Source organism: Physeter macrocephalus, chromosome 7 (assembly GCF_002837175.3).
Source record: "Physeter macrocephalus isolate SW-GA chromosome 7, ASM283717v5, whole genome shotgun sequence".
NCBI lineage: Eukaryota > Metazoa > Chordata > Mammalia > Artiodactyla > Physeteridae > Physeter > Physeter macrocephalus.
Window position 1 is genome coordinate 32,907,009 of NC_041220.1, and position 15,279 is coordinate 32,922,287.

The 15,279-nt window shown below is 35.5% G+C and overlaps 1 protein-coding gene across 8 annotated transcripts in view; it reads right to left on the reverse strand.

Moving 5' to 3' along the window:
* Nucleotides 1-15,279, reverse strand: part of LRBA (LPS responsive beige-like anchor protein) — an 813,910-nt gene that overhangs the window by 608,589 nt on the left and 190,042 nt on the right. For 5 of the 8 annotated variants that reach the window (XM_028491755.2, XM_055085922.1, XM_055085921.1 and 2 more), the window contains exons 27-30: nucleotides 12,000-12,127; nucleotides 11,414-11,521; nucleotides 6,982-7,141; nucleotides 3,215-3,662 (exon numbers count right to left, since the gene is read on the reverse strand). In XM_028491755.2, coding sequence (XP_028347556.1) covers nucleotides 3,215-3,662; nucleotides 6,982-7,141; nucleotides 11,414-11,521; nucleotides 12,000-12,127 — 844 coding nt within the window. The remainder of the gene's footprint in view (nucleotides 1-3,214; nucleotides 3,663-6,981; nucleotides 7,142-11,413; nucleotides 11,522-11,999; nucleotides 12,128-15,279) is intronic. The other 3 variants (XM_055085920.1, XM_055085924.1, XM_055085925.1) reach the window with 1 other exon arrangement.

A 15,279-nucleotide genomic window follows, 5' to 3' on the forward strand; every position in this document is an offset into this window, starting at 1 on the left:
TGGGCATATACCCTGAGAAAACCATAATTCAAAAAGAGTCATGTACCAAAATGTTCATTGCAGCTCTATTTACAATAGGCAGGACATGGAAGCAACCTAAGTGTCCATCAACAGATGAATGGATAAAGAAGATGTGGCACATATATACAATGGAATATTACTCAGCCATAAAAAGAAATGAAACTGAGTTATTTGTAGTGAGGTGGATGGACCTGGAGTCTGTCATACAGAGTGAAGTAAGTCAGAAGGAGAAAAACAAATACCGTATGCTAACACATATATATGGAATCTAAGAAAAAAAAATGTCATGAAGAGACTAGGGGTAGGATGGGAATAAAACACAGACCTACGACAGCATGGACTTGAGGATATGGGGAGGGGGAAGGGTAAGCTGTGACGAAGTGAGAGAGTGGCATGGACATATATACACTACGAAATGTAAAATAGATAGCTAGTGGGAAGCAGCCGCATAGCACAGGGAGATCAGCTCAGTGCTTTGTGACCGCCTAGAGGGGTGGGATAGGGAGGGTGGGAGGGAGGGAGACGCAAAAGGGAAGAGATATGGGAACATATGTATATGTATAACTGATTCACTTTGTTGTAAAGCAGAAACTAACACACCATTGTAAAACAGTTATACTCCAATAAAGATGTTAAAATAAAAAAAACATTATCTCCAATAAAGATGTTAAAAAAAAAAAAACAGTATCTATCTATCCACCTACCTACCTATCGAAAAAGTGCACTTTAATACACCTTCACAGGGTAAAAGCTCAATAGGTATTAGCTTAATTATGAAATTCCTCTTGTAGAAAGAAAACATTTTATACTTGCATATATCTTCTGTATAAACTTATATAATTAGGTTTACATTTTTAAATTTTAATTAACTGCCAATTTTCCCTCAGATAAATTGTACCAATATGCCCTCTCAACAATATAAAAGTGTTTCTTCATACCCTCATTAAGACTAGGTATCATCTTTTAAATTTCTGGATTTCTTCATGCTAAGTGTTATAGATTAATATATCTTCAATATCATTTCATACCAGTATATATTGTTCTGCGTTTTTTCTCTGTAATAGCTGTATAGTATTGCACAGTGTAAGGATAAGGAAATTGAGGCTCAGGAGGATGAGGTAATTTGTCCAAATTCACTAAGAAGTAATACAACCAGAACTCAAAACACAGTTTCATCTGTTTTCTAGAGTCAATATTCTAACTCCTATATTATAAAGCCTAATAAAAAAGAAAAAAGAAAAAGACATCTGAATCTAGCAGCCACTATATCTATAATGTCACATTAGACATATACCAATATGCTATTTACCTGGAATTTAGACTCTGTCAATCTCATCATTCCAGGACATTGACCTAATCTTTAAACAGAGGTAGAGGGAGTAAGATAATAGAGGATGATGGCAAAAAGATTTTCTATTAAAATTATATATTCCCTGTGTTCCTTCAGAGCATATTAATTATATAAATAATTTTAACTAGCTTGGATATCAAATGTGCCAGCAAGTCTGAAGTAGAAAACTCGGAGATGAGATGAAATACAGAGAACAGGAGACACAAAGAAATAAATAACCAGACACAGGGAAATTATGATGAGGATATGTCAAAAGAAAACAGAAGCCAACTGGAAGGAAATCCCCTGGCCAAATCAGAGACAATTTGAGCATCAATATAAACAACAACAAAAATATTATAATTCATTCTATAAAGTATGAAACAGTAACGCCATATGATGAATGTACTGAATTCATTTGATGAGGAGGATAACAGTTTCTAAACCCCTCTTCCCAGGGAGTACCTTAACAGTGGAGAAACCCAGAAAATACCATTTTTATAAATGATCAGAATGAGTATCACCAGCAATGAGATAAAACCATGTGCCACTTGTTAGAATACAACAGGAAGAAACAGCATCACTTCTGTGATATTACTTCCAAAGATGCTTTAACTTGAATCTAATCCCCAGGACACTAATTAGACAAATCTAAACTGAGGGACATTATACAAAACAGCTGGGCTCTCATTTTCTGAAGTGTCGAGGTCATTAAATTTAAGGAAAGACTAAAGAACTGTTCTTCCAAATTGAAGGAGGATAAAGAGACACAACAAAATACAACACGTAAGTCTGAATTCGATCCTTCTACTATAAAGAGCATTACCGAGAAAATTAGTGAAACTTGAAAGGTGTTTCAAGATTTGAAGGTAGTATTAATGTTATATCAATGTTAATTTCCTTATTTTGATGAATATATTGTGGTTATGTAGAAAATATACAATAAAATATTCAAAAGGCATGGAGTACCGTATCAATTTTCCCTCAACAGATTCAGGAAAAATAAAATTTCTTTTAACTGGCAACTTTTCTATAAGGTAGAGCTTGTTTTCAGATAAAAATATTGATTTTTGAAAAAGAATATGCTTAACAACTCTGATACATACATGTCTTACAGGCAGAATTTCAGAAAATTTAATATAAAGAAAATTTTCAAGCAAATTGGCCAAAGGTTTCTTAGAACAGCAGAACCAACAAAGTCAGGAATCTATAGTTAGCTTTCTCAAACTGTCAAGACTCTGAACACTTTGTTGAATTCCTGAATCTGTCAGAATCCACAGATTCCCCCTTTTTTTCACAAAGGCTGGCACAGTACGGACAGCAGGGGAATGAAAGGTAACCATTTGTAAATATAGGTGATTTCTAAGTTGTAACAAACAAAGAAAAAAATTATTTAATATACAACTTGCCAATGTAATATTAAAATTATTCTTAAACAATCTTAATAACTGATAAATAAAAATTTGAAATGTTATACAAACCATACAACAAAATATCCTTATAATTTTTAAAACTATATCAAAACATCCCTTTTTAATGTTGAAGCTACAAAATTTAACAAAGTTAAATTTTTGTTTAACCTTTAAATCCTTATAATTTATATATTTATAAACTAATGAGAACCTACTATATAGCACAGAGAACTCTACTCAGTGCTCCGTGGCGACCTAAAGGAGAAGGAAATCCAAAACACAGGGGATATATGTATACCTATAGCTAATTCACTTTGCTGTACAGTATACACTAACACAACATTGTAAAGCAACTATACTCCTATACATTTATATATTTATAACCTTTAAATCCTTATAATTTATATATTTAAATCCTTATATTTATATATTTAAAGACTATTTACAGTACCTGTCAAAAGATCTGAACTGCACAGGTTGCTCAACAGATAGATCACCAAGAGCTCCAAGGCAGGCTGGTGGCAGAAGGGCAGGATCCACCGTGACTCCATCTCCTGGTATGTTAACCAAGCTTCGGAGAATGTCCTTCACATTGATATTTTTGGAAACTGGAACTGATGGTGCAGCCTTGTTATCCAATTCATTTTCTCCATCGCTTTTGGTTTCCTGAGATTTACTGACTTCTGAAGAAAGAGTGCACAGCACCTCACTGATGGCATCTGGGCCTGCACTGACACTTGGAGGTGCTACAGGAGGAGCTACGTCCACATTGCTTCCTAAACCAGTAGCCATTTCTTCCCCAATGCCTGAGTCCCTCCTTCGAGCAGATGATGCACTTTCAGATTCTTCCACGGATGCTGGAGTTAATGGACTGAATGCTGCTGGTGAGTTTTCTATATCTTACCCAGAAAAAGAAGAAAAGTATGAATAAAAAAATTTACAACTCATTTTAAAAAGGTACACTCAGTCCTAATTATTTTAAATTATGAAATATACAGCATGTTCTAAAAGGTAAAAAACAAATTAAATAATCTATAAAATGTACTCAGTAAATAATTAGCTGGCTCAATAATAATATAATAATAATAAATAATAATAACAAAATATCTTAGAAAACCCCAAACTGAACATGACATACCAATGGGTAGCAACACAAGGCTGAAAGCCATTGGCCTATAAGAAAAAGTCCAAATTCCTTAGGATAAAGTACAAGGTTCTTCAATAATATGAGTCGACTAAGTTGTAAACTTTATCAGGGCAGGGAGTTTACGTTCTTTAACACTTCATCTCCAGCACCTATGACAATGCCTGGGCCTACAACAATGCCTGGCAAGTAGTAGGTAGTCAATAAGTATTTTTCAGGTGACTATTCAACTCCAACTTTATCTCCTGCTAATCATGGCATAACACATAACACTCTACAACACCAATAATTACCTCTACCTCAATCATGGTTTCTACTGCTAGAACACTTGTCACCACTCCTAAATGCTTGAATAATTCAATGGTCCTTAAAATCTAGTTCAACAGGGAGCATCACCTTTTCTACTTGATTTTCATTCCCTCCAATCAGGTGTTCACTCCATTCCAACAAAAATGCTCCATCTTGCTAAATCCAATGGTCAGTTCTCAGTCATAACAGCACTTGACATAGCAGCAGCAACTGATTATTCTCTCCAACGTGACAATACTTTTTTCACTTGGCTTACAGGACACCATGCTCTTCTGGTTTTTCATCTACTACCTTACTGTTGTTCCTTCCTTACCTCCTTCACTTCTTTTTCTCCTAGATTTCTAACTTGAAGGGACTTAGTACTCAGTTCTTAATCCTTTTATCTTCTCTATCAACATTTATTTCCTTAGTGGTCTCATTAACTCTCAAAGTTTTAAATACCACTATTTCAATAAATAAATACATAAATAAATAAAATCAGACTGTTATATATAACTGCCTACTCTGCAACTTTTTTTATATGTCTAAAAGACATCGCAAACTCAACATGTTGGAAACTGAATTTCTTATCTTCTTCCCTTAGTAAGTTTCACCTTCAGTCTATCCAAGTGCACCTTATAATCATTCTTGACTACCTTCCATCTTTTGCATATCCACAGCTAATATTTTAAAATCCTGTTTTCTCACTATCAAAATATATCCAGAATCTGACTGCTTCTCACTAGCCCTATAGCTACCACCCTAGTCCATCCCCAAAATTACCTCTTGCCTAGGTTATTGCAATATCCTCCTAACGGGCTATGTTAAGACTGTGACATTAATGGTTCTATTGGCCATGCTCCCTGGTATTCACCCCCTTGAGAAGTCGTTGAGTCTGGGCTGGGCCTGACTCACTGTAACCAACCGAATGTGGCAGAAGTAGGCCAGTTCTGTGTCCAAGCTTAAGATCTGGCAATTTGTGCATTCTCAGAATCTCTGAACACCTCTGTAAACAATCTGGCTACCTAGTTGGAGAGAATATGTAGAGAGACCATATAAAGAGACAGAGGACCTCCAAACTAATGGAGTAAAACCAAGGAATTCAGCTGAGAACAAGTAGCAAGGCCCCACAGATACAACCCCAATTTAGCCATTTCAGTCATTCAGCCCTAGCTCTTGGAGCCATTCTAGCTGAGGCACTAGATTAATGAGGAGAAAAGCCATTTCGGACTTTCCAACCCCAGCAAACAACATCTGGAGCAGGGATGAATCATTACCACTGTGACTTATCTGAATCAAATTCATGGAATCATGATAACAAGACTAAAACAGTTGTGAGTTTTAGCTTCGAGGTAACATGTAACACAGCAGTACATAACTAAAACATTGGTTTTTCTTGCCCTGTAGGGTGTATTCTTAATACAGAATCGCAAGTGTTACTTTTAAAAACATATATCAATTCTAACTCCTGTACTCAAAACCCTCCAATAATTTCTCATTCTTCTTAGAGTGAAAATCCATACCCCCTTTCTCCTGGTCATTCCTGATAATTTTCCCCATTCAATTTTTCTTTTCTTAGAACTTAACACCTTCTAAAATAATCAATACTATACAATTTATTTATTACATGTACTTATTTTCTACTTCCTCTCACTAGAATTCAAGCTCCAGGAGGGCAGACTTTTTTTTCTTTTGTTCATTAATAATGAACAAGAGGGCTTCCCTGGTGGCGCAGTGGTTGCGCGTCCGCCTGCCGATGCAGGCGAACCGGGTTCGCGCCCCGGTCTGGGAGGATCCCACATGCCGCGGAGCGGCTGGGCCCGTGAGCCATGGCCGCTGGGCCTGTGCGTCCGGAGCCTGTGCTCCGCAACGGGAGAGGCCACAACAGAGGGAGGCCCGCATACCACAAAAAAAAAAAAAAAACAATAATAATAATAATGAACAAGTACCTAGGAGGTACTGAATGAATATTGATTGGATAAATAAATCACCTCTGTTGGGTAGCAGCTACTTCTATAACTACAATACCTGCTTCTCTATAACTGGCAGCTAATTTTATAACTTTCCCTATAACTGGCAGCTAATTTTATAACTCAAATTATTACAGTTATTTGTTAAAAAATCTCTCATAAGAGAATGTTATTTATTCTTTACAACAAATGCGGAGTTAAACAAAAATGTTTAATATTTTATTTGTAAAGAATAACATTTTCTCGGGCTTCCGTGGTGGCTCAGTGGTTAAGAATCCGCCTGCCAATGCAGGGGACACGGGTTCGAGCCCTGGTCCGGGAAGATCCCACATGCCACAGAGCAACTAAGCTCATGTGCCACAACTACTGAGCCTGCGCTCTAGAGCCCGCAAGCCACAACTACTGAAGCCCACAGCCCTAGAGCCCGTGCTCCGCAACAAGAGCAGTCACCGCAATGAGAAGCCCACGCACCACAACAAAGAGTAGCCCCTGCTCGCCACAACTAGAGAAAGCCCGCACACAGCAACGAAGAACCAAAGCAGCCATAAATAAATAAATAAATAAATAAGTAAATTTTTTTTAAAAAAAAGAATAACATTTTATCATCTTTCAAATAGATGGCTCACTTAAAGAACAGAAACCATCTCCCAACTGCAATTAATACATGGTACTTAAATTAAAATATCTGGTTATTAGTAAAAATAAATACATACTCTCACTTTATACATAAATTCCAGAATCAATATTTTAACTATCATAAGTAGGTAATGTTTTACTTGAACTTTGGATGCCAGGTAATAAAATACAGAAACTTACCAGGGAGTGATAAATTCCCGCTTTCACTACCAGTTTCCTTAAAAGACTGGCTATGCCTTTCATTTTGGGGTTCCAAAATGTCTCTGTACTTCGAGACCATAAGAACAGAGATAAAGTATACAACTGCCAAGGCTAAAAACTGTGCTTGTTTGCTATCCTCCTGGGGAAAAAATAAAAGCAGTTGATCATGCACTATTAAATAACATGTTTGAATCTTACTTTACATGACAACATTCAAATAGAAAACATGTTCACAAATCTTTCAATATACACAGAAAATAGTAATGAATTCACCTGAGCAAAGATTAGGCAAATACTCTTGGAAAAATGCCTGTAAATATTAGGTTTTATGCTTGTGAAACATGAAAAGAGAGAAGCTGGCTTGTTTTTTTTAATTAAGTAACTAAATCTGAAGAGATATGTCCTAATATACTTTGTAAGATTAATCAAATAGTAATTATCATTATATGTGAACTATTTTTGCTTCCAACCATAAGAATTAAAATGTTTTAAAAAATCAGAATAACAGTTTTCCTAAAAGACAAACATTCAAGATTTTTTAAAGTAACATTATCAGATACAGAACTGGATGTCAAAGAAATTCTCAAGAGTATTTTAAAATAATATAGACTCAAGTGTCCACAACTGAAAATATAGTGTCTGCCAGAAAGAAAAAGACAAACTAGACGGACCTCTAAAGAGGTCCAGGCTTCATATCAGCTCTACAGATAACTTACATATCTGTACATCAATGACCAGTTCACCTAGTCAAATTCCCCATTTTCAAAGGAACATTGTACACATCACTAATTTTGATAACTTTTCAAAATAGGTTTGAACTTAATTAATTTAAAGGAAAAACTCAAATTCTTCCAGCAAATCCTGAAAACTAAAGGTACCTCAAGTAGCAGCTAAATTTAGGATAAGCGAAACAAAGAACACGGTTGCCTAGCAGATAAATAAATGGAAACAATTGGCACAAATGAAACTAAAGGTTAACAATTAACAAATATCAAAAGTTTTGGACACAATTTCAGAGAAAAAATGAGATCTCAGAGTCTACTGAACATATCTACCTGATAGGATTATTAGACGTATTGTATGTATAATCTAACAAGAATCTATGGCACTTTTTAGGTTCATGTGTAAGACCTTATCAGTCTTGATGGAAAAGATATATGTACATTTTTCCTTTTTTTATTAACCATCCCTTTTCTCCAGAAACTCCTCTGTTCCTCTGCCACACAGTCCTACCATCTATTATAATAACTGCTGTTAATGGTATCAACATTAAAAATGTAGGCAAATAACTTGCTTGGTCTGCTTAATCTTTTATAAATTATTTACACCTATCTAATCTTTATTTAGCCCATTAATATGTTCAGTGTTTACTAACTACAGTATGAAGTTTACAGTGTATGCCTGATTTGTGCCCAAATAAAAAATATCCCATAGATCCTTATGTTTAAGTCCTAACTCCTGAAACAAATTTACTTTCAATTGTAGCTGTCATTTATTGAATACTTACTGTGAGTCAGGCACTGTGCTGTATTCATTAACCCATTTAAATAAGATGAGGCATAGAGAAGTTAAGTAATTTACCTAAGGGCATATAGTAAATGAAAAAGCAAATCTGAACTCAGATTAGACTGATTAAAAACCTTAGCTTTTAACCTCAAGGTAATAATTTATTTATATCCCCAGTCTTAGGTCATTTCCTTTTTCTTCAAAGTTTGCTTATGCTAGAGAGGCTCTGGGACGTAGTTTGGGAAACATGGTCTTTTCTCTTTTCTAAAATTCTTGTAAGGTGATTATATAACTTTTATAATTACCAAAAAAATTAAAGTTATTTGTTACTTTCAGAAATGAACACGGTAGACACGGGAGACACTCTATTTCTCTGTCCAAATATCATGATATAATAACCAATCAGAAAGTGCCAAAGAGCCGAATCATACAGAGCCAGGGTGAGGAGTTGTGATTTCATTTTCAGTGCTATGGGAAGCCATTAGAGAATTTTTTTTTTAAACATCTTTATTGGAATATGGTTGCTTTACAATGTTGTGTTAGTTTCTACTGTATGACAAAGTGAATCTACTGTGTAACATATACAGCTATATGTATACATATTTCCCCATATCCCCTCCCTCTTGCGTCTCCCTCCTACCCTCCCTTTCCCACCCCTCTAAATGGTCACAAAGCACCCAGCTGATCTCCCTGTGCTATGCAGCTGGTTCCCACTAGCTATCTATTTTACATTTGGTAGTGTATATATATTATCAATGCTACTCTCTCACTTCATCCCAGCTTACCCTTCCCCCTCCCCATGTCCTCAAGTCCATGCTCTATGTCTGCGTTTTTATTCCTGTCCTACCCCTAGGTTCATTAGAACCTTTTTTTTTTTTTTCAGATTCCATATATATGTGTTAGCATACGGTGTTTGCTTTTCTCTTTCTGACTTACTTCACTCTGTATGACAGACTCTAGGTCCATCCACCTCACTACAAATAATTCAATTTCGTTTCTTTTTATGGCTGAGTAATCTTCCATTGTATATATGTGCAACATCTGCTTTATCCATTCATCTGTCGATGGACACTTAGGTTGCTTCCATGTCCTTCCTATTGTAAACAGTGCTGCAATGAAGTTTTTATTCCTGTCCTACCCCTAGGTTCATTAGAACCTTTTTTTTTTTTTTCAGATTCCATATATATGTGTTAGCATACGGTGTTTGCTTTTCTCTTTCTGACTTACTTCACTCTGTATGACAGACTCTAGGTCCATCCACCTCACTACAAATAAGGCATGTGGGATCCTCCCAGACCGGGGCGCGAACCCGGTTCGCCTGCATCGGCAGGCGGACGCGCAACCACTGCGCCACCAGGGAAGCCCGCATGACTCTTTTTGAATTATGGTTTTCTCAGGGTATATGCCCAGTAGTGGGATTGCTGGGTTGTATGGTAGTTCTATTTTTAGTTTTTTGAGGAACCTCCATACTGTTCTCTATAGTGGCTGTATCAATTTACATTCCCACCAACAGTGCAGGAGGTTATCCTTTTCTCCACACCCTCTCCAGCATTTATTGTTTGTAGATTTTTTGATGATGGCCATTCTGACCGCTGTGAGGTGCTACCTCACTGTAGTTTTGATTTGCATTTCCATTAGAGAATTTTTTAAGCCAAAGAGTTACATCATCTATTCCAGATTTTGAAACTTCATTCTAGGAAATACAAAGTTATGGGGCAACAGACTCAACAACTGCTCAAGGAAAGAGAATGGGGAGAGAAGGAAGCAGCAATATTTGGTTCCAAAGTGGACCACAGTCAGTGGGTTCTAAAAAGCAAAAGTAATGGTTTCTTCATTAAAGGAATAACAACAGCTACCAAAAAGCAAAAAACTGAGATCTAGGGAGGCATTATAGTACAATGGTTAAGATCAAAATTTCAAGAATCAGACTCCCTAGGTCCTTAATCCACTTCTACCTCTCACTACTTGTAGGATTTTAAGCAGACTATTTAAGCTAATACTGCTATCTTTCTCATAGGATTATTCTGTGAATTAAATGAGGTAATACATATAAATCATCCAGTTATATGCTTAATATGAAATAAACTATTAGTTATAGCTAATAATTATTACCTATAACTACTATTAACAAATTGTATACTTGTATAAAGCTTAGTGAAGAATCAAAAGAGGACTAAAACACTGGAGAAAGAGAAGGGAAAGTTAAAAATTGAAGTTATAAAGTTTATTTTTAAAAAACGTATATGTAATATAGAGCAGCCAGTACTAAAAACACAGTAAGTGTTCAATAAGTATTAATGATAATACTCCAAATCCTGGTGATTTTTATTTTCATGTTTATACTTTTTTTATATGACTTTACAATTCCTACATGAAATTCTGCCATATTATATATCAAAATTAGCTAAAACAAAACTATTTTTCATCTTTAAAAAATTTAAAACACCACACACAACATTTCATCATGTATTTTTATATCATATAAAACTTTCAGAGCACAGATTCTGGAGTTAGAATCCTATCATTTACTAGCTCCATTAGCTTGAACAAGTTACCCAAGCTCTCTGTGCTTCAAATTCCTCATTCATAAAATGGAAATTACAAAGTACACAACTCAAGAAGTTGTTGGAATGAATAAGAACATATGAAGCACTTACAATGCTTACTATGTAATAATGTGTTATTCTTTTCGGTAGCAATACTCTGATATATTAGCTTCATTTTTATAAACAATATTTTTAATATTCTAAGATTCTAAAATCATTGTCAAGAGAACTGGTATCTAGGCCTTCTTATTTCTACCTGACTATTTTATATCACAAAGAGTGTTCACTCTCAATACTTTGGGCCTCAGAGGAAATATGTATCAGCTAAGAGAATATGTAAAAGAAATACTGTAACTTACTATGTCTCTGAAGACAACTGCCCTAAGTCGATTAATATCCATGTCTTGTAGGAGCCTGTCAAAATCTCTTACTGGAGATATACCACCAGTTACAATATCCACTGGACTCTATTTAAGACAAAAAAATATAAATATATACATTACACAGACATTTTAAAAAATAAACACAGTATTCCATAGGCTATAATGTTGTTTTTCCCAGTTTATTTTCCTACTTCCTTCTGTCTTCTTTTTTTGGGTGTCAGGACGGGGGTGGGGGGTGTAGAAGGGAGTCATGAAGGAAAAAAGAAACTGCATGCTAACTCACCAAGTACGTGCAACACAAACTGACATACTTGAAGGAAAAGGTATCATGGACACAAGGAAAGTAAACATTTAGAAAAGCAGACAAGATTAAGTATAAGCAAATCTTTACTGTATACTTAAACACAAATATTTGAAGGTTATGTCCACAGACTAAAATAACTATTTTAGGACCTCTGTCAGATTTATTTAACTTTATGTTGAAATGAACAAATAAATTTAAGATCTTAATCGTAAAATAAGAGAATGTTTTTTTATTTAATTAATTATTCTGTATGCTCACCTTTGCTGCAGATTTCCCCATGGGAATCAGGCTGTGTGCTGTTTTCTGGACTTTTCCTGCTTTGCCTTTAGTTTTCAGCTGTGAATGCTGCTGACACTCTAAGCAATTCCTTACTGCCACTGCACACACTGTAATTTATTTTAAGGAAAAAATTGGGCAAGAAAAATTTATATTTAAGATTACGAGACTGACAAAACTCACCTATACGAGTTACATAAGATTTTTGAAACATTACCTTCAGCAAATTTCTAAAATGTCCCTGGGCTTTATCACCCACTGTTTGTTTTCTGACTTTGTTAGCTACTCTGTTAGGGCCCACTGCTAAAAGAGAATCAGTTCAGGAACCTTAATAAACACTGTATGTTTCTTAGGTCTCACATAAGCTACTTGAAATAATCTTCTATGGAGGAAAAGATAGGGAAGAAAAGAATTTTTTTTAAAGGTGTAAGAAAGTAGAAAGTAAATCACATTGCCATCAACTAGTCCAGGGTAAAATAACCTTCTATTACCTTCATTAAAGTACAAGAGTTAAACTAGAAACTTGCACGTTTTTCTTAAAATTTTTATCATTACAGCATGATATTAATAGAGACTGAGAGAGGGTATAGCATTAAAAGGAATATTTATAGGATCTACCTTTTACTGGCTTTCATTAAAACTGTTTAAAAGGCAGGGGACAAAAAAGAGATTGTGATTAATATACAGTCTAAAATTACCTCTCTAAACATCTCACTTAGGCAGTTAACTCAAGTTATTTAGAAATTAATTTTGAATTTTAAGTAACAGATTAGGTAATACACAATTGACTATGAATTGATACCATGTAATCATCTCAATTCCCAACCAATTTGATAGCACTGAAGGTATTTGTCTCAACAAGAGTGAGAAAGCAAATTAGGAACAAAATAGCAAACTTAAGTGATAACGACCTTAACTGCCACCAGACTATCATATGGCTAGCACACACAGAATTGAAAAGGGAAAGTATTGAGAAAGGTGCTGAAAGAGAGCAACAACAGTTGGGAAAAGGGAAGGAACACAGTGAAGAAGGGAGGGAGAGAGAATATGGAATACAACTCTGTCAAATTTGGAGTCAGGACCAGGAAGATAACTTTTCCACTACTTTTGTCACAGGTTGCATAAAATCAAGTTTGGGTCTGCATTACAAAGCTAAAAACCACATTCGAATGCCTAGTATCAATCAATCTCAGTAGCACAGTTTATTCTTACTGCTGCTATCCTACCTTCTCAACCCCAACTTCAGGAAAACAGGAGTGAGGAGACCAGGGATCAAAACATTTGGACCGGGACTTCCCTGGTGGCGCAGTGGTTAAGAATCCGCCTGCCAATGCTGGGGACGCGGGTTCAAGCCCTGGTCTGGGAACATCCCACATGCCGCGGACCAACTAAGCCTGTGCGCCACAACTACTGAGCCTGTGCTCTAGAACCTGCGTGCCACAACAACTGAAGCCTAGAGCCTGCAACAAGAGAAGCCATCACGAGAAGCCCGCGCACTGCATCGAGGAGTAGCACCCACTCGCCACAACTAGAGAAAAGCCCGCGCGCTGCAACGAAGACCCAACGCAGCCATTAATTAATTAATTAATTTTTTTTAAAAAAATTTGGTTTACCATAAGCTGTTTGGTTTACCATAAGCTGTTTACCAAGCTTACCATATTCTATTAAGTGATCCTAAACAAGGAGAACATGTGGTGCTGGAGTACACTGAATTATTTCTTTATTTTCTTCTACAGTTATGAAAATGAGGGAGATACAGTATTCCCCTAGCTTCTGAATCTAATACTTCTTGAGTATAGTGAAGCACTGTTAGTGTAGTCTTGTACTTTCAATTCCAAAAGTGCACTCTTTTTAGGAAAGTGGAAAGGTTTTAAAAATGGCATATACAAAAGCAATGGGTTCTAAATATTTTAATTATATTACTGATATAAAGTTTAAGGGTGTATCCTATAACAGAAAGAGTAGGAACATTAGTTAAACTATATTCAAATTCCAGCTCTACCAATTTAGAGCTTTTAAATTTTTGGCAAATTTCCTAATTTCTTTGATCTCAATTTTCCTCATGAATAAAAGGAAGAAAATACAAATGAATGAATGGCTGGAAGAAAATGATTGGTGACTCGTGAAAATCAGCAATGACATATGACAGTAGTCAATAAATGATAGCTTTTGTTTTGTTGTGCTTACCGTTTCAATCTCTCTCAATTAAAATTTTTTTAAAACTCCCTAAAAATAGTATACCAAGTTCTTTAGAGCATCCTAAGTTTAAAAGTATTTTGAATAGCATTTTGAGTAAAAATAATTATTGTACCAAAAAAAATCTAAGTACATCTGTTTATGTAACAGATATTCTTGCTAAATATGGGGAAATACTTCATTAACTAATTAGATTTTCCACTGTTGGTATTATATTTTCATAGGTGCCTTATTTCTAATTTGTCTTCATATGGCCATGGTTCCTAAAGATTTTGCTTCCATTTTTTGGTCCCCGTTTCTCCACCTACTTCTCTCCATTTAATAAGCAAATCATTAACAAAGTCTCAGTATTTATGACTAGATACAGGACACCTTCTGCATAGAGAAAAAATTTTCTTCTTCACCTAAGGAAGTTCAGATATCATTAAAACTTCGTTTGATTTACTTTAACTTTCACCTAAGGAAGAACTGCCTCCAGGAGAAGAGCAGAGATTTAATAATCTTACTAACTGCTTTAACAAATTATCACAGCTTATTTGGATAAAGGCTATACTTGAATGATGCTAGTTTAGAACCTTGCTACTCAAGTGTGTTTGTAAGAGAAGCAGCATCAACATTACCTGGGACTTTCCAGAAAGGCAATTTTAGGTCTCATCCCAGACCTATACAATCTAATGAGCATTTCAACAAGATCCTTTGGTGATCCATGTGTATGAATCATCTTAAAATTTGAGAAGCACTACTTTAAAGCAAAAAGAGATTGGGTGGGGGGGCGGAGAAGAAGTAATGCTGACCAGAATCAATGCAGAATTTTCAAAACATGCCCTCCTCCTCTATTACCTTCACAAGCACTACTATAGCCAGTACATACACAGTCCTTCACTCTTTGGAGGTTAAAAAGTAGCATAAGACAAATTGCCTAGCACACTTTTTCCCACCAACAGGAAAATGTTCAATTTAATATGTCTGGATCACTGAAAATTTTTCACTGAAAATTTTTTTTTTTTTTTTTTTTTTTTTTTGTGGTACGCGGGCCTCCCTCTTGTTGTGGCCTCTCCCGTCGCGG